Source organism: Solanum stenotomum, chromosome 6 (assembly GCF_019186545.1).
Source record: "Solanum stenotomum isolate F172 chromosome 6, ASM1918654v1, whole genome shotgun sequence".
NCBI lineage: Eukaryota > Viridiplantae > Streptophyta > Magnoliopsida > Solanales > Solanaceae > Solanum > Solanum stenotomum.
In genome coordinates this window covers 45,834,810-45,854,378 of record NC_064287.1, presented here as the reverse complement: position 1 = coordinate 45,854,378, position 19,569 = coordinate 45,834,810, and the positions used below count along the sequence as shown (strand labels likewise).

Here is a 19,569-nt window from a genome sequence, read left to right as displayed (position 1 = left end):
GATATTAAAATTATTGAGTTTTTAAATTATATAGACATCCAATTAAAATAATAATTGGTTGAATAATATTTTACACATCTACAGATCATAGTTACATAGTGTTCCTAGAAGTATGTCAGGGATCGTATTGTGCTCAGTTTTTTCCCAAGGTTATGATATACTATTTTGTTCCATTTTAGTTATCATGTTCTTTTTACATGTTACTCAAGAAAATTAACTAAAAATGTAACTTGATTAAATTATTTTTATTTATTTATTGATATTGATTTAATACAGCATAAATTTAAAACACCATCTTTACAACAACATACAATTATTCCTTTCCTGAAAATGAATTGATTATGTATTTATGCTGGTGGAAGATAACATATATCTTATAAAATTAATTGAGATGCATACGAGTTGACTCAAACACCGCATTTATGCCTCATTTTGCAGCAGAGGGACATTATTTTCAGCAAGTGTTTCTAAGTTGTTCCCCTCATAGTATTTTTCTCGAGTTTTCCCCCACATCACAGCATAAAATCCAATCACTGTGGTCACTGATCCCACCAAACTGCAAACAAATGTCTATATTAGTGCACATATCATATCTTAATGTTAATTTTACCCCCTCGATCCGTTTCATTTTATATGACCTATCGATAATTTGTAATTGAATACAAAAAAATTTAAAATGATAAAAGAGTCCTAGAATAATGTTAAACCTGCCGTGAGCTTTTTGCAGCTTTAATAGCATATTATTAAGGATTAGTACTACATAAAACAGAAGAGAGGGAGTAATAAATTAAGATTATTTGTCAAAAGATACATAATTCATCATGTATTACTACATCTGGTCCATATTATTAGTTTTTTTTTTAACGTTTTTGTACACCTTTTAAAAAAGATATCCAATAGTTTTAATTATAAAAATATTATATTTGTCTGAATCAAAAATAACATTTACCTCTATTAAAATTTTCACTTAATTAAACTTTATTAATTAGAGCAATAAAAATGAATTTGAAAAAACATAATAAATATTTAAATATTTTAAAACAAATTTATTTTGTCAAAACAATGCATATTTAGGATTAAAAGAGAGAAGTGTTGAAAACACTTATGAACTTGACATGAATTGTTAGTTTAGTCTCCAAACTCTTGACAGCCTTAAAAACACTCCTCTACTTGACTAGTTGATCTTAAATACACTCTGATCTGCCACATGGAATGACAAGTGGTCTGAAACTCTTGTAGGAGCATGAGACTTAATATAAAGCCGCAAGAAGTGTTGAAAACACCCCAAACTTGGCGAAAATTTAGGGGTGTATTTCACCCATGTGGCAAGATCGGGAGTTTACTTATTTAAGTTCAATTAGTCAAGTAGAGGGATGTTTTTAATACTGTCAATAATTTAGATATGAAACTAATAATTCGCACCAAGTTTAAAGATATTTTCAATACTCTTCTCAAATTAAAAAGAGTATTTATGATAATTAATAAGTAACAATACATACCTTCCTAAGTAGAAAACATCTCTAAAGCAAAAGGTACCAATGAGAAGAGCAAAAACAATGGCAAATGGTTTGAACATGGAAACAAAGAGAGGATCTGTCTTCTTGAGGCACCATGTTGTCATGCAACTCCTGAATGCTATACCAACTATACCCTGAATGAACAAATTCTAATGTAAGTTAATTGTCTTAAATAAGTACAATGGATACTTTTGTCTATTGATATACCCTTCCTCTTCTTAGTGAAGGTCAAACATCAGACATTTTTATCTGAAGTTTGATATGACTTGACAAGATCAACTTCAAATATTCTTTTATTGAAGTTCTGAACTTGATAAGGCCAAACTTTGGACATTTTTGCTTGAACTTGCGGTCTTGGCAAGACTTCAGATATATACTATGGTTGCTTGTCAAGATTAACTTCATATATTATTGACTGAAATTGTAGACTTGACAAGGCCCGACTTTGGATATAGTTTTTATTGAAATTGTAAACTTGTCAAGACTTCAGATATGTAATGGCTTGCCAGCCAACTTCAGACATAGTTCACTGATGTTTTGACCTTGACAAGGCCTAACTTCGAGCAATCTTTTACAAAAGTTATGGCCTTGACAAGACCAACTTTAGACTTTCTTTTTCTGAAATTGATTTCCTTGTTTGTTTTCTTGTAATTTTTATAATTATCCCCAATATTTTGTTTTAACATATCAAATAACAAAAAATTAAAAATATTTTGACAAATTTTCTAATAAATCAATAATTGTACTTCAAATCAACCTACATTAGATGAATTGACTTAATATAAGTGAGTCATTTACACGTCCAATCATAAATAACATAGACAAGTTATATTTTCGTGAATTAATTTTACAATCTTATAGATTATTAGAGTTAGAAATAAAAGGAATGTGAGTTTGTTGTTAGTATTACCGAATAGAGAATAGCAATGAGACGAATATCTGGATATATCATCCAAGCATTTGTATTTCTCTCCACCACAAGGGATATCAATGCAGATATGATGGTCACAAAGAAGCAATACAAACACACTATAATCATCTCTTCTTGGTATATCTTAAGAATTGATGCCTAAAAAATCAAAAACAAAATCGTAGTTAATTAATCACACATACCTAAAAGTCATTTTCTGATGTTTCGTTGGTAGAAAATACATTTTCAAAAGTAAAAATTACTTTTGTCCTACCAAACATGCATGCACATTCAAGTGTTTAGGCACTAATAGAGTATGTGAGTGTGTTCGGCACCATGTTCAATATTTTTCAAAAAATGACTTCAAAAAATAAGTGATCGAAAGTCATTTTCTAATGTTTTGTTGGTGGAAAATATATTTTTAAAACTAAAAAATTACTTTCGTCGTACCAAACAATCAAATCTGACCTGAATAATGTACCATAGTGAAGTAGACATAGACTCACAAGCAAGTATAACTCCTCCAAGAATCCAATTTTGTTGAGATGAGAAAGTAGAAGTTAAGTGCTGGTTAATGATTGGAGGGCCCTTATAAAATGTCAAAACAAATGCACCTCCAATTGAAACAAAAGTCCCAAAGGCTTTGGCATAGCTACTCCAACTTCTCCAATTCATCACTTCCATCCTATCAAGTGGCAATCAACATATCTAATTCACTTACTCCATAGAATATTGATAATGGAACTTACTATGGTTCAATAATTTAACAAAGTATATATTGTTAGAAAAATAGGAAATACAATTAAAAAAGAATATGGTTTTGAGGCGTGAAGAATCACATTTCTTAAAGAGATATTGCATGCATACATATTGGGGGAAAGTACAAGCAATTTCCTTCGGGTTGGTCCCTTCGGGGACATCCGATAAAATTGGAATGATACAGAGAAGATTAGCATGACCCCTGCGCAAGGATGACACGCAAGAATTTTAAAAAAAAATAAAAACTCCTTCGGGTTACATCAAAGGCTTGGTATTTATATACCTACAGATTTTTCTTAGGCTACTTCTAGAGAGTCTTTATATTTATAGAACTTAAGAGATGACTTTTCATAATAGTCATGTTCTTTTCTGAACATATGTGTTTGTTTAATTTAAGACGTCTATATATTACAAATATCCAATATATATGTATATATATTAATTAATCAAAATTAAGTGATATTTATGTATATTCATACACATAATACATTTATTAACTTACTATAGTAATTTAACAAAGTATGTATGTATACATGTATATGCATTCTGAAAAGATCATTTTTCTTTCCTTCAAAATTATAAATGACCATATGAGAATTTCCTCAAATGGATTTTTTTGAAGGTAAATTAACTTTTTATTTATCACATTTGATAGGGGAAAAAAACTAAAAAAGAAAAAAAAAAAAAAAAACTAAACTTGACAAATTAAGCCAAGAGAGAGATACCTGAAAGTAATGGCAAGAATGAAAGTAAAAGCTGGAATAAGATTGAGCATTGCTGTGGCAAGTGTTGGAGAGCTATAACTTATACCAACATAATCACATATTTGCCCAAAACACCTAATTAAACACATCAAACAACCATTTTCCTTAAGAAATTAATTACTACTTCCTTCATTTCAATTTATGTAATGTAGTTTGAATTGACACAGAGCTTATAAAAGAAAAAAAAGACTTTTGAAACTTATGGACTATAATAAATCATACAAAGTTGTGTGATTGTATTATTTCATTAAGAATAAAATGAACATTTTAAAATTAAACGATTTACTAAATATAGAATATGAGTCATAAATTAAGACAGAGTACTTGTTTTAGTCTTAAAGTAGTACAAGTGTTTTTAAAACTTAAATAGCACTTCTATGATAAGTCAGTAAAAAAAACATTTGATTCTTACTTAATAGTATTCCCTCTGTTCCTTTTTAAGATGGTATGAATTTTGATTAATATTTTAAGATGTATTTTTTCATCATATTGATGTGAAAAATGTTGCAATTTATAGTACTTTCCATATAGTTCTTAAATATTTAAAATTTTATTTTAAAATATCAAATTAATGTAATCTAATTTACCTTTGAAAACTAATTAAATTAATTCTAGAAAAATGCAACATAAAAACTAAAAAGGGACGGAGGGAATACTAATTACCCGTTTAAAGCAAGCAACAAGATTCTCCAAATAACCGAGAAGGTTAATGGACGACGTCTTGATCTACAAAAAAAAAAATTAAAAATTAAAAAGGAAAATTAGTCATGTTCAAGATAAAAATAATGGGAAGGGGATTAAAAGGTGGGGAGTCGAACCCTCATCAACTATATGGTGAAAGTTCAAGTAGCTAGTATTTCTACTCTGAGGATTAGATCTAGTTCAATCTCGTTAAATTCTTGTGTTATTTTTCTTTTGTGTTTGCTTTGTATGTGATTTAATGCTAGTTAATCCACTGTCTTTACACAACAACTTTAATACGTACAATAGTAAGAAAATTAATCTTGAACCTTATTCAATCCCAAAAGTTGAATAATTTTTTAAGAGTCCAAGACGATACGACATTCCAACAACAATACAGAGTTACAATTTGACTTACGAGTTTGGCGCATAACTTAGTAGCTATGATCCAAATTATGTATTTATGTTAAAAATTCACTTTAACATATACTATAAATAATTGATTAAGAACTTAATTACAAACACTTAACAAGGACACCTTTACTCAAATCAATAGATAAAAAATTCAACAATAATGAAGATGAAAGAGAAGAACCTTGTTATAAAGTTGAAGATGGAAGGAGGGAAAAGGATGAGAGTAGCAGCAGCATTTGAGTAGACAACAATAATGAAGCTGCTAAGTCCTTTAGACATGGCTATTTTGCTAATTATCATACTTGTAACTATGGCTATTATTGCAAAAATCATTCCTACACTAGGCATCAACATCTCCTTCCATGATGATCCTTTCATTTTTCTTAATTTGTTGGAGATGATTTAGCAAGATTATATATCTTATTTTATAATCAAGATATTGCTTTAATTAATTATTTTAGCCCTACATTGATAGAACCTTTTTATTTATTTATTGTCAAGTTGAAGTTTGACTATTGGTATTTGCAAATATAGTTTTTTTTTTCTGAAAATTTTGTTTGAGAAGTAATTTTAAGTGAAATACTAATGTTTTTCACAAAAAATAAAATTATCAAGTGAAATTTATGTTAGAAACAATTAGAGTTGTATTGTATCTCTACTTGCCCTTCTATGTAGTTAGAATTCTATATATACCCATGTATATGTTAGGTAAAAGCAAATCGATCAATAATATAGATCAATTCATATAGTTTCATATGGTATCAGAGTTAGGTTCATCCTCGTTTGGGCTTCCGATCTACGTTTTAGTTGGGCCTTGATGTGAAGAAAGTGTTAGAGTGGGTAAAAGTCTCACATTGATTGGGGAATGAACTGATGGTCTCTTTATATGAACTTGGACAATCCTCCCCTCATAAATTAGTTTTTTTGGTTGAGTTAAGGCTAAGATCCATCTTTATAGAAACAACTACTTATATTTATTTTTTCCAATTTCCAGTTTAAGTACTATTTTTCTTCATTTTAATCAAATATTATTCAAGGAGTTGGATAAAACTATATAATAGAGGGACAAAATAAAAGAAAATATTATTGGTGGGACAGTTGAGTATTTTATATATTCATTGCACCATAAAATAAATTAATATAATTATATAAGGTTGGTGACACAGTTTGGTTTAAGGCCTTAATCATTGACGAGGAAGAAAATTATTGAACTAAACGTGTCAAAAATGATTGTTTTTTTTTATATGATATATTTATATAAAGAACGAGAAAGGAAACAAGATACAGTCCGGTGTCTAATTAAGAATTCTTTTTTAATATGTTATATTTATATAGTGTATGTGTCAAAAATTATTGTTTTTCCTAATTTGACATTAGCACATATACTCATATAATATCTCATTCATTGTAACTATAAACAATAATAACATATTCAATTAGTGTAATCATTCAAATAAAATTGAAGACACTGATATGTACGCATTCACTTGCCAGTTATCCTATTTCTTAAAAATAAAAATAAATACGATTTAAAAGAAAAACAAAACACTCATGCATTATTATCACATTGCCTATGTAGTAACGATACTCTTGTAGAATCCTTGCTTATGTCTTCAACACACATTTCCTCTTTAGCTTTTCCCCACATCACACAATAGAAACCCAAAGCTATGATCATTCCACCAATTATACTGCAAAAATTCAAAAAAAATCATAGAAAAATTAGCCATTAACTTATAATTAATTAAAGATTAAAAGAAGGAATCTTGAAATTATTAATGGAGTAATTAATCTAATTACTAACTTTCCAACATGAAGAACATCACCAAGAAAAATGACCCCCATTATGACTGCAGCTATCATTCCAAGTGGCTTTATCATTACAACAAAAACAGGTCCTTTCTTCTTCAATGCCCAAATAAAAACTAGACTTCTAAGGACAATCATCAAAATTGCCTGCAAATAAAAGAAAAAAAAACGTAAGAAACTTACACAAATTCCACTAGTTTAGGAGGTGATTACTTATTTGCAATATTACGTATATTATCAGATTTTGGTGCGCCCAGATACGTTTAGATACGTCCAGATACATGTATCTCGAGATACATGAGAGATAGATCTAAATTAGGTGTAATTTATTTTAGATGCATTGTATCCAAAGTAGATTCACATGTATATGAAATACATAACAAATCTCACTCGCCTCCCTCACCTCTCTCCCTATTTTAGTGCATCTGGTAGCAAAAATATATGTATTAAGTGTATATTTCTTAATATATGGTATGAAATTCTTAATTAGTGGTAAGATATGTAACATTTTGAAAGTATAGGTAATAATAATACTACCTTCGTCCAATCCTATTTTCATGTTGCGTTTTTCGAAAGTTAACTTGACTAATTTTCAAAGTTAAATAATTAGATTACATTAATTCAATATTTTAAACAAAAAACTTAGATATTCAAAAACTATACGAAAAGTACTATAAATTGCAATTTATTGCATATCAATATGACGAAAAAATACATCGTAAAATGTTAGTCAAAGTTTTTATAGTTTGACTCTAAAAAAGGAAATCATGACAATTAAAAGTAGACGGAGGAAGTAATAATAATAATAATATATATACGGTAATAAAGTATGTCTAATTATAGTTTTTTCCAAAAAAGTATGCTTAGTGGTTAATTGTGTCAGCTTTTACCTTGCTGACAAGAGTTCGATTCCTTGCCTTATAATTTCCTCACGGATCATTTCCTTTTCTCCTACCCAAATGTAATTTTAACACTCAATATTTATATATCTATGTTAAATTAACTATATTAATAAATATCAAACGCGAATAAATTAAAATTATTTCGATATATATATTAGTGTATACTTACAGCATAACAAACAGTAATCAACTCCAAATCTGGTTTAAGTCTCCAAGAACTCAAATTTTGTTCAGCAATTAATCCAACCACACCTGAAATAATTGTTACTAAGCCACAAGTAACAGTAGTCACCACGAATTCTTCTGGATAATCAATTATAGTCCATGCCTGATCGATCATACAATAAATAATTAATATAATTTTAGCGCGAATACTTTTATTAACTTAATTATATTTTCAACGGATACTATATATATATACCTGGACTATGTACAAGATTGCAAGTAGCAAATTAGCAGTAGCAAGGAGAAATCCTCCAAGGATCCAATTTGATTTTGTACTGATGTGAAGTTGATGAAAATTATTGGAGGGTGTAATTGATTGATTTGAAAAAATTGGAGGGCCTCTATAAAAAGTCATAAGCAGTGCCCCAAGTATTAATATTGTTGTCCCAATAAACTTTGCCAGACTGCTTTTCAACCTTAATCCCAACTTTTCCATCCTGTTCATAAAGTCAAAGCAATATTTGACAAATATATCATCATAAAAGAACATATACAAAAAGAATACGTTAGAGAATTTTCCTTTTTAATTACTTGCATTGACTAATATATATATATATATATATATATATATATATATATATGTTCAAACATGAAAATAACTTGATTTTAGGGTAACTTACCGAAATTTTATTAGTTTATATTATGAGCTAATTATTTAGATACACGTTAATTTGCAATATTACGAATCTTATCAAATTTTTGTGTGTACAGATATGTTTAGATACATGTATCTCAATCAAGATACACGAGTCAAAATTATGTGTAATTTGTTCTAGATACACTATATTCAAGTGAATTTGCATGTATCTAAGTTATATAGACGAATCTCGCTCATCTCTCTTGTCTCCCTCCCATCTCACTAACCACTCTCTTATCCTGCTCACATATTTGGTATTTCAAATACATGTGAATCACACTAGATGCATATTTCTGGTGTCCTAGATACATGTATCTGGATACATAGACAAATCTTGTTCGTCTCCCTCCTGTTTAATTTTTACTAGTCTCTATCCCTATTTCAGTGTATATAATAGCAAAAAACATGTATCTATCTAGCTTGAAATCTCGTATGAATTGAAAAAGAAAATCAAATTAATAATATTATGCTAATAATATGTGTAACTTACCCTGCAATTACAGCAATTAGGAAAGTAAAAGCTGGAACAACATCTGTCATTGCTGAGGCCAAAATTGGATTGCTATACCCTATCCCAAAGCACAACAATATTTGTACAGAGCAGCTTTTTATTTGTGTCACAAAAAAGAAAAATAAAAACAATATTAAAGCCATAATTAAAGTCATTATAACCAACAACAACATGAACAAAAAGAAATTAAAAAAAATAAAAAATCAATTTCATGATCAAGTACCTGAGGAAGGCAAGAAGAATCATCCTAGAGAATATAGAAAAATTGAGCTTTCTGCAAGGCCTCATTCTGTTGGACAAAAATGGCATTAAAATAAAGAAATTAAAATAAATTCAGAAGCGAAGTCAAGATTTTAAACTTATATTGATTTTCCGGACTGTAATCTTGTTTAAGTGATTGAATTCTAAAAGAACATATCAATGAATTAAGACAAATACATCATTTGAATAAAAAACTACTGAATTCGATTATGTAGACATTATTCTGATCTTCAAATATTTTCAAATTTTCAAAAATTGATCGGTAGAACTTCCCCTCTCGAAACTTAATTTTTTTTTAAAAATAAAAATAAAATGCATGTCCAAACACAACTTGAAATTTAAATTCCAAAATCAAAACTTGATTTTTCAAATTTCAGGTTTCAACTTCAAAATCTATCGCAGTCAAATCGAGTCATAATAGATTGTGGAGAAACTTATAATTACCTATGATAGATGAAGGTAGAAGGTACAAGGAAGAACAAAGCCAAGGCATTGGCATAGAAAATGAAGACAAAATTGCTCATTCCTCTAATAGTAGCAGCTTTATTGAGTGTGTTTAAACCAACTTCTATGCATTCTAATATAATCAACACTGTTATTATCACCACCCTTGAGCTCCACATTTTTTCCTCAACTTAAAAAGACTTGTACAAAATGATTAATTACTTGGAAAGACACCCACTATATATAGCTTTTAAGAGAATCATATTGTGTGAATCAAACCTCCCACCTACCCCACAATACAGGGGCAATTTTGTCCAATATTTGTATTTACATAAAAACAAAATATTCAACATAATCTCACAAATCATATTCAACGCAGGCAAATATTATCTTTATCTTTGCATGCCTCAAGGAAAAGATTTTGTATGTATATTAAAAATATCTAAATATTTAATTGTAACATAACTGATTTTAATATTAAATCAATTTACGGGTACTTATTAATTTCAAATTCTAGATCGGCTTGATCTGTAATAGTGGTGCTCTATCACTCAATCGAGAATACTTGTGAAAATTTAAGTTTGGACCATTGAGTTATTTTTTTAATAAAATATGCACATTGCCTATCTCATATTTTTATTTGATGATATTTAATTAGATGATATGGAGTTTACGGAAGAAAAAAAAATTGACGCATTTTTAAAGTAATCGTAAAATTATCATATTAAATTAACATGTAAGAACATTTTATTAAAATAAAACTAAAACTATATAGTTAAAAGAGTTTTTGAATATAGTATGATAATTGTCGTATGTATGCAGTGGCGGAGCCACATGGATTTGAGGAGTGTCAATTGATATTTTTTCATCGGAAAATTCTGTTGAGTATATGTACGTAGTTAGGTAAAAATATTTGTTATATATATATTACGTATTGACATTCTTTAACTTTTTCATGAATTTATTTTATTTTGATTATTTTTAGTGAAAATTTTGACTCCGTCATTGACCCTGTTGTTGTTCTTTCTATAAAAAATGGGAATACAAAAAAGGAATCGAAGTAGGAGATTACAAGATGAGAGACTGAACCTTCATCAACAAAATCAAAATTCGAATACTTAATCAATTGAGTTACTAAAATTCTCTCGTATATATATATATATATATATATATATATATATATATAATTATATATGACTGTATCTGATACCATATCCCACAAAATAAAAGACCGGGATAAAATTCGATATCATTGTTTGCCTTTTGCCCTATCAAAAGTTATTTAAATCATCCTCATTATTTTTAAAAAATAATTTAAGCCCTTCCTAATACCACGCATTAAACGGGATTTAATGTCATATCGAAGAATTAGTCTTTTTGTTTATTCTAATTTTAAATTTTTTTTGTATATAATAGCAAACTATTAATTCAAATTAAATGCTATAAATTTAGTTTGATTTAATTGTACCCCATAGCAAACTGTTGTTATTTCGCCTCTCTCCTGGTGAATCTCGCTTGCCACTCTCGTTCTCTCCCTCGCCTCTCTCGCTTTTTATACAAACTCAAATGTATAAAATATGTTTGTGTTTATATAAAGTGAGAGAAAATTGTATATATACATATATTTTCATTCCCTTCTTCCAGATCTCACTCGCCAGTCTCTCCCTTGCCTCTCTCGCTTATACAAACAGAAATGTATAAATTGTGTTCTGTTTGTTTAAAGCGAGAGAAAATTGTATACACACATGAAAATACATATATCTTCGCCCTATACACTTATAATTATACAATACAAATATTTCCCTGCCCATATCTCTTTTGCCTTTCTCTCTTTCTCGCTTTATACAAACACATATTATACAATTGATCTTTTGTATATGTATACCGAAACAGAAACAAATTGTATACAACTGCTTTCTTTTGTATATGTATAGCGAAATATACATATTTATGTTTGCTATGGAGCACAATTATGCAAATTATAGCTATAACATACAAATATGATTTTTGTGTTTGCTATATGTGAAAGTTGCTCTTAAAAAAATTTAGTAGGTTGGCTAAATTATTTTTTTATGGTATTTTGAAATGCATTGCATGTGTGAGAATACCACTAAAATAAAATATTGCCTTGTTCAGTCAAATTAAGGTATCGGATATCAATTATAATAATATGTTTAGAACGTGTAGTTATTTTTATTACCTAATCTATTTATAAATAAAAAGACAATGGATCAAAACCACTTAAATTAGTACAATATTTTTATTAGTTTCACACTTAAGTTATATATATCTAGTTTATATAATTACTTCATTGAACTACAATTTTCAAGTTTATATAAAATATTGGCTTTTCGATATATATATATATATATATATAGTTTATATAATTACTTCGTTGAACCATAATTTTCAAGTTTATATAGAATATTGGCTTGTTCAGTCAAACTTGCTCATTCCTCTAGTAATAGCATATTTGAGGTATGAAAAGTGGACAAGTCTTTTCTAACATGTCCTCATCGATCATTCGTAGCTTCTCCATAGAAAAACTAAGTTCATAAGAAAGGTTACGAAGGCGTGGAAGATCATGGAGGAGGTTATGGAAGTATAGATACCCCAGGTTATAGACATACACAATAAAAATCAAATTTACAACAAAAAATGTTTTATTAAAAATATTTAGATAAGGTTTTAGACCGCATCGTAATATAATTTTTAAATAGATTAAATTGGGCGGATTAAGATGAATTGAGTTAAAAAAATAAGTGGATCATCAACCTACTCAAATCTAAGAGAATTGGGCGAATCATTATTTTACTAATTGATTTTATCACNCCCCCCCCCCCCCCCGCCTAATTGATGGTTATTTTCAAATAGAGAAGCCATAAGAATTAATTTCCAAGTATAAGATCATATAAATTTATTTATAATATACATACATATAAAAGAATTATGTATATTATACCTAACTTGAAGTCCCTCACATATTAAAAAAACTTTTACCTAATAGTTGTTGAATTTTCTTGTTAAAATTTTCGAACTCCATCACTAAAAAAGGGCACGATAATGAAAAGGAGATTATACTAGTTACTAAGAAAAACTTTAAAGTGTAAGAGTAGGTAAAAAACATATAACAAATTCTATCACAAATATAGTCAATTTTTTCCTCATCTCAACAACATAAAAAACTTCTATAAATAAAAAACACCTCACTTTTTCGTATTTTGAGATTTAAATATTTTTTTCTATTTAATATATATATATATATATCTTGAATTATCAATAATTATAATTTATAGCACTTTTTAGGTAATTTTCAAATATGTAAAAAATTATTTTAATAAATTGAAGATCCATGCCCGAATTGACTATCAAAATTAAACCGTTTGACTTTTGAAATTCGGACAATACCACATAAATTGAGATAAAGAAAATATTAAACTATGTTAAGAAAATTCTTTTTTAAAAAATAGCTATAAGAAGCATGTATTCTTCTATAGAAAAAAAAAAGAGACTTAGAGCCTGTTTGAACTGACTTAAAAGTTGGTCAAACTTATTTTTAAGTCATTTTGAACTTTTGAGAGTGTTTGACAAAGTTAAAAATAACTTAAAATAATTTTAAAATGACTCAAAAAAAATTAAAAGTAGATACTCTCCTACTTTTCATTTTTTAACTTAAAAGTTACTACTAAAATTTAACTTTTTAAAATTACTTTTGAAAAACTATTTTTTTAAAAAAATTAAGCCAAACGGACTCTTATTAAGTTATGTGTTTTCTTTTTATGAATGACAACATTACACTAGAATTTAATTAACTTAATCATTAATTAGAAAACTAATTCTAACCCGTAGATATCGTATCACCCACAAAAAACTCATAACCATATTGTTATTAGTGGTTGTTTTTGTTTCAAATCATCTATAATTCCGTTCTAATTCTATATTTATAAGCAAATCACAGCAATAGTATTATTGCATTTACTGCTGAACAACACTTTACTAGTAAATAAGAATACTCATATTCTTAAAACTTTTCTTTCGTTTCATAATTTGTTATAATCATTATGGGCAAAGTCAAGATCGGAATCAATGGTGAGTTTTTTTATTTCATATTGTTATCCACATTTGTTAATGTCAATACTATTTTATTTTTTAAAAATTGTTTTTTTTTTTTTGTATACGTAGGTTTTGGAAGAATTGGTAGATTAGTGGCTAGAGTGGCGTTGCAGAGTGATGACATTGAGCTTGTTGCTGTCAATGACCCCTTTATCACTACTGAATACATGGTTACTCCATTTTCCTTTTTAACTCTATTGTTTTAATAATTATCTGGTGTTCGAAATTTACTGATCTGATTAACCTTTATATTGATTCATTGTTCTTCGTATTATTTGTAAAGTTAGACAATGTTCAATATTTATCACCTAGATCTAGAGTATTGGAAGTAGACTCAATTAAACCCCTTATTTTCAACATAAACCAGAGATATATATGTCTGAAAAGTAGTATAAAAATCATGAAAAGTAATATAAATATCAAAATTTGAGATATATTTTAAAATAACTTACAAATTTGAATCCATGACGTTTAAATATTGGATCTGCCTCTAGTGTGATTTATACACCTTTCCTTGCAATGAATGTTCCATAATTTTGGATCCATACCCAAGGGAATCATGAATTTTATATCACGTTTAAAGTATTACTGGAAATGATCTCTTATAACCACTTACGAGTTGAATTTTAAAAAAAAATGATCTTTATTGATTAGTCACGTCAAATGTGGTATATATAGTTCCTTTATTGATCCATTAGTTTCATGTGCAAGAGTTTTGTTTCTAGACTTAAACGTATACTATTATATAGCAATTTCATATTTTTCATTCGATAAGAGATTGTGGATCTATTCTTAGTAAGGACAACTTGATTGCGATTAAATGCCTGATTTTCAAGCTGATATATCCTGTGCTCGTTGTAATGTACATTTGAGTCTGATTTGAATTTCGCGTTTTATAGACCTATATGTTCAAATATGACACCGTTCATGGCCAATGGAAGAAACACGAGCTTAAAGTTAAGGATGAAAAAACTCTTCTCTTTGGCGATAAACCTGTCAAAGTATTTGGTGCTAGGTAAATAAATGCATTTCCAACATTGCATTACAATTGAGTTTTTCTTCTTACCTTTATTGGTGTAACAAACAGAAACCCCGAAGAAATTCCATGGGGTGAGGCTGGAGCAGACTACGTCGTTGAGTCCACTGGTGTTTTCACTGATAAAGACAAAGCTGCAGCTCACTTGAAGGTATTCATACTTCATTTTCATATGTTATACACTGATAGTTTAAAAGAACTTTTTATGCTAACGCGTATAATTATGATGTTCCATCTATTTTTTTTTTTCGTTAGGGTGGTGCAAAGAGAGTTGTTATTTCAGCCCCTAGCAAGGACGCGCCCATGTTTGTAATGGGTGTAAATGAGAAGGAATACAAAGCAGATATTAACATTGTGTCTAACGCTAGTTGCACTACTAACTGTCTTGCTCCATTGGCTAAGGTTGTTATTTTTAGTCTGTTTGGTATCTAATCTTGTCATTTTAGTTGAAATCCAACTTTGATCGTATTCAATTTGAATCATCACAGGCTATTAATGACAAATTTGGTATCGTTGAGGGTCTAATGACCACGGTCCATTCTATTACTGGTAAGCTAAGGTCCTAGTTACTGATGTTCCTAGTTATATTTCTTCTGTTTTAACTTTATTGATCGCAAATTTGTTCTGTATACGTTATATAGCAACACAAAAGACAGTTGATGGTCCTTCGATGAAAGACTGGAGAGGTGGACGTGCTGCTGCTCATAACATCATCCCTAGTAGTACCGGAGCTGCCAAGGTAGTACTAACCATGTTATGCCCAAATCTATTTTTGTATTTTTCATATGGTCTGTAAGGCGATCCACGCTCCAAAAGGCGTAACATAATTTACTCTGTTTTCCAGAGGAAATTGTGTAGTTACTATACTTTTTACATTTGATAATGCAGGCTGTTGGCAAAGTTCTACCAGCATTGAATGGAAAGTTAACTGGTATGGCTTTTCGTGTTCCAACTGTTGATGTTTCAGTGGTTGATCTAACCGCGAGGATTCAGAAATCAGCTACCTATGATGAGATCAAAGCAGCTCTCAAGTACAAATACTTTTTGAGATTTCGCTTATTGAAGAAATTATAAGTTAGATTGTGAACAGTTTTTATCTTTGTACAGGGCTGAGTCTGAGGGAAACATGAAGGGAATTCTTGGCTACACCGAAGATGATGTAGTTTCATCTGATTTCATCGGTGATTGCAGGTGAGAATTGTGCTTGACATCTAAATGGATCTAGGCTAGACACAACGGGTTCAATTGAATTCACTGTGTCTAGCTCTAGCTCGGATAAAGAGCAGAACTCATCACTGACTCTAAATTCTGGATTCGTCACTGTTTAACATTTTGACATGTTGCTTGTGTTAGGTCAAGCATCTTTGATGCCAAGGCTGGTATTGCTCTCAATGGGAACTTTGTTAAGGTTGTCTCGTGGTATGACAACGAATGGGGATACAGGTAAAGGTTTTATCGGATTTTTTACCTATTATTGGAGTAGAAAATATTTGTTTGTGATCAAAGATGGATATTACTTTCTGCTCGAACTATCTACACATGAAACACAAATCTAAAATGTATATAAGATTACTCATTTTGAATGCTGACTCTAGCTTCTGAATTCGTCTCTGTTTCAGATACTAGCATTATAATATCGCTCTAACAACATAATATACATTTTTTGTTGTTGCAGTAACCGTGTTATCGACTTGATTCGTCACATGTCAACTGTTGTATAAACAGTTAATATTTCTATGAATGGTTAGAGTTCAGCAAAGAAGCATTGAAGAAGATATGGAATAATAGAGAAGTAGAGATCAGTGCATTATATCCCTTTTGTTATTTTTGGAGTTTTATTAGAAAGCTTCTGAGGATTTTTTTTTTTTAACATTATAGTTCAGTAGGAACAATTAATAAGACGAAATGAGTGTATTCTGCTCATATATTTTTTTGTTAGAAAGGTGCAATTTTGGTACACTAAGATATATTCTTTTGTGTAAATCGAATTTTGAATTGACTATTTCTCATTTTCATCTTCATTACGAGCACTCTGTCCAACACATCTAACCAACTCGCATTGTTCACCGGCTCAGCCGAATGGGAACTTTGTTAAGGTTTTTCATATAACATTATACAAAATTTGATACATCTTTTTCAATGTGGGCTCATCACCAGATACAGATTGCATATCTTCATACAAAATGATACAACTTTTATACAATTCTCATATTACATTGTACAACTTTTATACAACTCTGTTATAAATTGATACATCTTCAAACGGGTAAACAAGTATAGTTTGTTTGTCATACTTTATTCAATTTTCATATACTTATATATAATTATGCAAGTTGTATGCATTTCATATGTCATGTGTTCTGCTTTTTCTTCAAGTTTCAATTAATCTGAAATTCTAGCGTTAGCTAATTTTGATATACGTTTCATACTAAATCGATATGAATTTGATACGTCTTTTAACATTTGGTTGATTGGCAGATGCAGTTTGCATGTCTTCATACAAACATAATACAATTTTTATATATTTTTTCATAGAATTTACATACAATTGTGTAAGTTATATGTATTTTGTATATACAAATTCTATACAATGAATAGATTCTAATTTCTCATTTCCAAAAATTACAGTTTGTTCATTTTCTTTTCATATGTCATTCCGATACCACATAATTTTCTTCTATTTACCATATCTATAAATACTTTTGCTAGGTGGTTCTGAGTAATGAGAAAGTATTAAATCATGGTGAAGCTTATTCTGATTTTCTTTTTGAAAAAAAAAATAAATGAAAAAGGCATTAAGCAATAAGAGACGTGGTTTTATTCATAACTCAATAATAATAACCATTAGTATTCAAAGATATGATGGAAAAATAAGGAGTAACTACGTAATTCGACATACTGCACTATCATATATACTATTATTATTTATATTTTCATAATATTACGTATCTTACCACTAATTAAGTGTTTCCTATTATATATTGAGGAAGATACACTTAATTAGATACACATATTTTTGTTATCAGATACACTAAAATAGAGAGAGTCGAGCGAGATTTGTTATGTATCACAGATATATGTGAATCACACTAGATACACTCTAGATATATGTATCTGGTGTGATTCACATATATCTGAGATACTAGATACATAGGATAGTGGTGAGCGAGATAGGAGGGAGGCGACCGAGATTTATTATGTATCCCAAATACATGTGAATCCACTTTGATATAATGTATCTAGAACAAATTACACTTAATTTTGACCTCATGTCCCGAGATACATATATCCTGACGTAGTTGCAGGTATCTGGATGCACCAAAATCTAATAAAATATATAATATTACAATCTAAAGTCTATCTAAATAATTAGCTCCTAAACTAATAAGATTTATATAAGTTTCCTAAAATAAAATATAATTAAGATAGCCCAACTCAAAAATAGGAACCAAATTTAATGGGCCAATTTTAAGAGGTATAGTTTCATTTCAAGTGGTCTAAATTTTGGAATAACTAGGCACTACCACCAAGTACCAACTAATTACGATTATTTTAACACATATCACCTAATCATGATAAAAACTTATTTATACTCGATGTTACATTATCATGATAAATACATGACATTTGTTTTTTATCTACACATTAGTCACTTAATCATAGTTAAATAATTTACATTCTTATTTACTATTTGTTTTTAATCGCTAAGGTTAAATTGTATAACTAGATGCATATAAATGCTCGGTACAGATAAATATTTATTCTTCACCATGTGATTATAAGATACTTGTGATCTTATATTTATTAAATCTTACAAATATCGAATACGACTTGTTTGGTTGGTTTGTTAGATTTCAATTTCAAAATCCTAATATATTTATTAACCAAAAAAAAAAAACTTTCTGCGTAACTGAAAAGTCGGTATTCCTTATTTAAAAAGAAATTTGTTTTATAATTTTGAATGTGAAAAGGTACAAAAGTACCTTTGAAGATCCACCAGAAATAATTACATGGTTAAGTTAAGAAAAAAAAAATAAGGACATGTAAAATTCCACCAACTTGCTACTCCATTCTTACGTAAAAAGTATTTTTCCCTTCCCATATTTATTATTTATATATATATATATGCTTTAAAAAAAATATTACAAAGTTAGTTCAACTCTTCTACTTTAGGACTAACAAAAGAAATTTTTTGTAAATAATTGTTATCTCTATTTATCTACACCAAAAATAATAATAGTAACAATGTATTCAGTGTAGTCTCTAACAAAGTGAGGTCTAGGGATGATGACAGAGTCAAGTTTTTCAATAAAGAAGTTCGAAATATAAAAAGTAAGCAGACGCAGAGGTCAAAGGGAGTCCAATATCTACTATATATACGTAAGATTTATTTAAGCATACATAAATAGTGTAATTTTCCGCCGAAGAGGATCTTGATGAACCCCCTTGGCCGTTAGCTCCACCCCTGTAGAGGGATGATTATAGAGTGTTCACACATATATCTTATCTCCATAAAAGATAAAAAGATTGTTTTCGATAAACAGACAGATTATAATAGTTGGGATAGGAGGGGGGGGGGATACATG

The 19,569-nt window shown here is 29.0% G+C and overlaps 3 protein-coding genes and 1 non-coding gene across 4 annotated transcripts; 2 read left to right on the top strand and 2 right to left on the bottom strand.

Moving 5' to 3' along the window:
- Positions 1-296: 296 nt before the first annotated feature.
- LOC125867031 (WAT1-related protein At3g28050-like) lies at positions 297-5,452 on the bottom strand. The gene is made up of 7 exons (XM_049547452.1): positions 5,227-5,452; positions 4,614-4,676; positions 3,912-4,025; positions 2,896-3,112; positions 2,428-2,586; positions 1,500-1,651; positions 297-556 (listed from the first exon to the last, which is right to left on the bottom strand). Exons 1-7 carry the CDS (start codon positions 5,421-5,423, stop codon positions 421-423), a joined length of 1,038 nt encoding a protein of 345 aa, XP_049403409.1. The 5' UTR covers positions 5,424-5,452; the 3' UTR covers positions 297-420.
- LOC125869484 (U6 spliceosomal RNA) lies at positions 3,332-3,437 on the top strand. Its single transcript, XR_007446848.1, has one exon. It is a non-coding gene; the product is annotated as a U6 spliceosomal RNA (small nuclear RNA).
- Positions 5,453-6,407: 955 nt separating the features above from the next.
- On the bottom strand, positions 6,408-10,013 carry LOC125867051 (WAT1-related protein At5g40240-like). Its single transcript, XM_049547472.1, has 7 exons — positions 9,835-10,013; positions 9,353-9,418; positions 9,109-9,222; positions 8,178-8,418; positions 7,926-8,084; positions 6,850-7,001; positions 6,408-6,736 (listed from the first exon to the last, which is right to left on the bottom strand). Exons 1-7 carry the CDS (start codon positions 10,011-10,013, stop codon positions 6,595-6,597), a joined length of 1,053 nt encoding a protein of 350 aa, XP_049403429.1. The 3' UTR covers positions 6,408-6,594.
- Positions 10,014-13,856: 3,843 nt separating this feature from the next.
- LOC125867033 (glyceraldehyde-3-phosphate dehydrogenase, cytosolic) lies at positions 13,857-16,805 on the top strand. Its single transcript, XM_049547453.1, has 11 exons — positions 13,857-13,923; positions 14,017-14,117; positions 14,847-14,962; positions 15,035-15,134; positions 15,239-15,385; positions 15,472-15,532; positions 15,625-15,722; positions 15,872-16,014; positions 16,091-16,174; positions 16,337-16,426; positions 16,659-16,805. The coding sequence occupies exons 1-11, from the start codon at positions 13,896-13,898 to the stop codon at positions 16,702-16,704; spliced, it is 1,014 nt and encodes a 337-aa protein (XP_049403410.1). The 5' UTR covers positions 13,857-13,895; the 3' UTR covers positions 16,705-16,805.
- The last annotated feature ends 2,764 nt before the right edge of the window (positions 16,806-19,569 follow it).

Bases quoted from the DNA above. Each gene is read 5' to 3' on its own strand.
- LOC125867031 (XM_049547452.1), bottom strand. From the start codon at position 5,423: ATGAAAGGATCATCATGGAAGGAGATGTTGATGCCTAGTGTAGGAATG. The intron at 4,677-5,226 runs GTTCTTCTCTTT...TTTTTTTTGTAG, and splicing joins ATCTTCAACTTTATAACAAG to ATCAAGACGTCGTCCATTAA. The intron at 3,113-3,911 runs GTATCTCTCTCT...GCCACTTGATAG, and splicing joins ATTCTTGCCATTACTTTCAG to GATGGAAGTGATGAATTGGA.
- LOC125867051 (XM_049547472.1), bottom strand. From the start codon at position 10,013: ATGTGGAGCTCAAGGGTGGTGATAATAACAGTGTTGATTATATTAGAA. The intron at 8,085-8,177 runs GTATATATATAT...ATGATCGATCAG, and splicing joins CAATCTTGTACATAGTCCAG to GCATGGACTATAATTGATTA. The intron at 6,737-6,849 runs GTTAGTAATTAG...GAATTTTTGCAG, and splicing joins GATGTTCTTCATGTTGGAAA to TATAATTGGTGGAATGATCA.
- LOC125867033 (XM_049547453.1), top strand. From the start codon at position 13,896: ATGGGCAAAGTCAAGATCGGAATCAATG. The intron at 14,118-14,846 runs GTTACTCCATTT...CGCGTTTTATAG, and splicing joins TTATCACTACTGAATACATG to ACCTATATGTTCAAATATGA. The intron at 14,963-15,034 runs GTAAATAAATGC...TGTAACAAACAG, and splicing joins GTCAAAGTATTTGGTGCTAG to AAACCCCGAAGAAATTCCAT.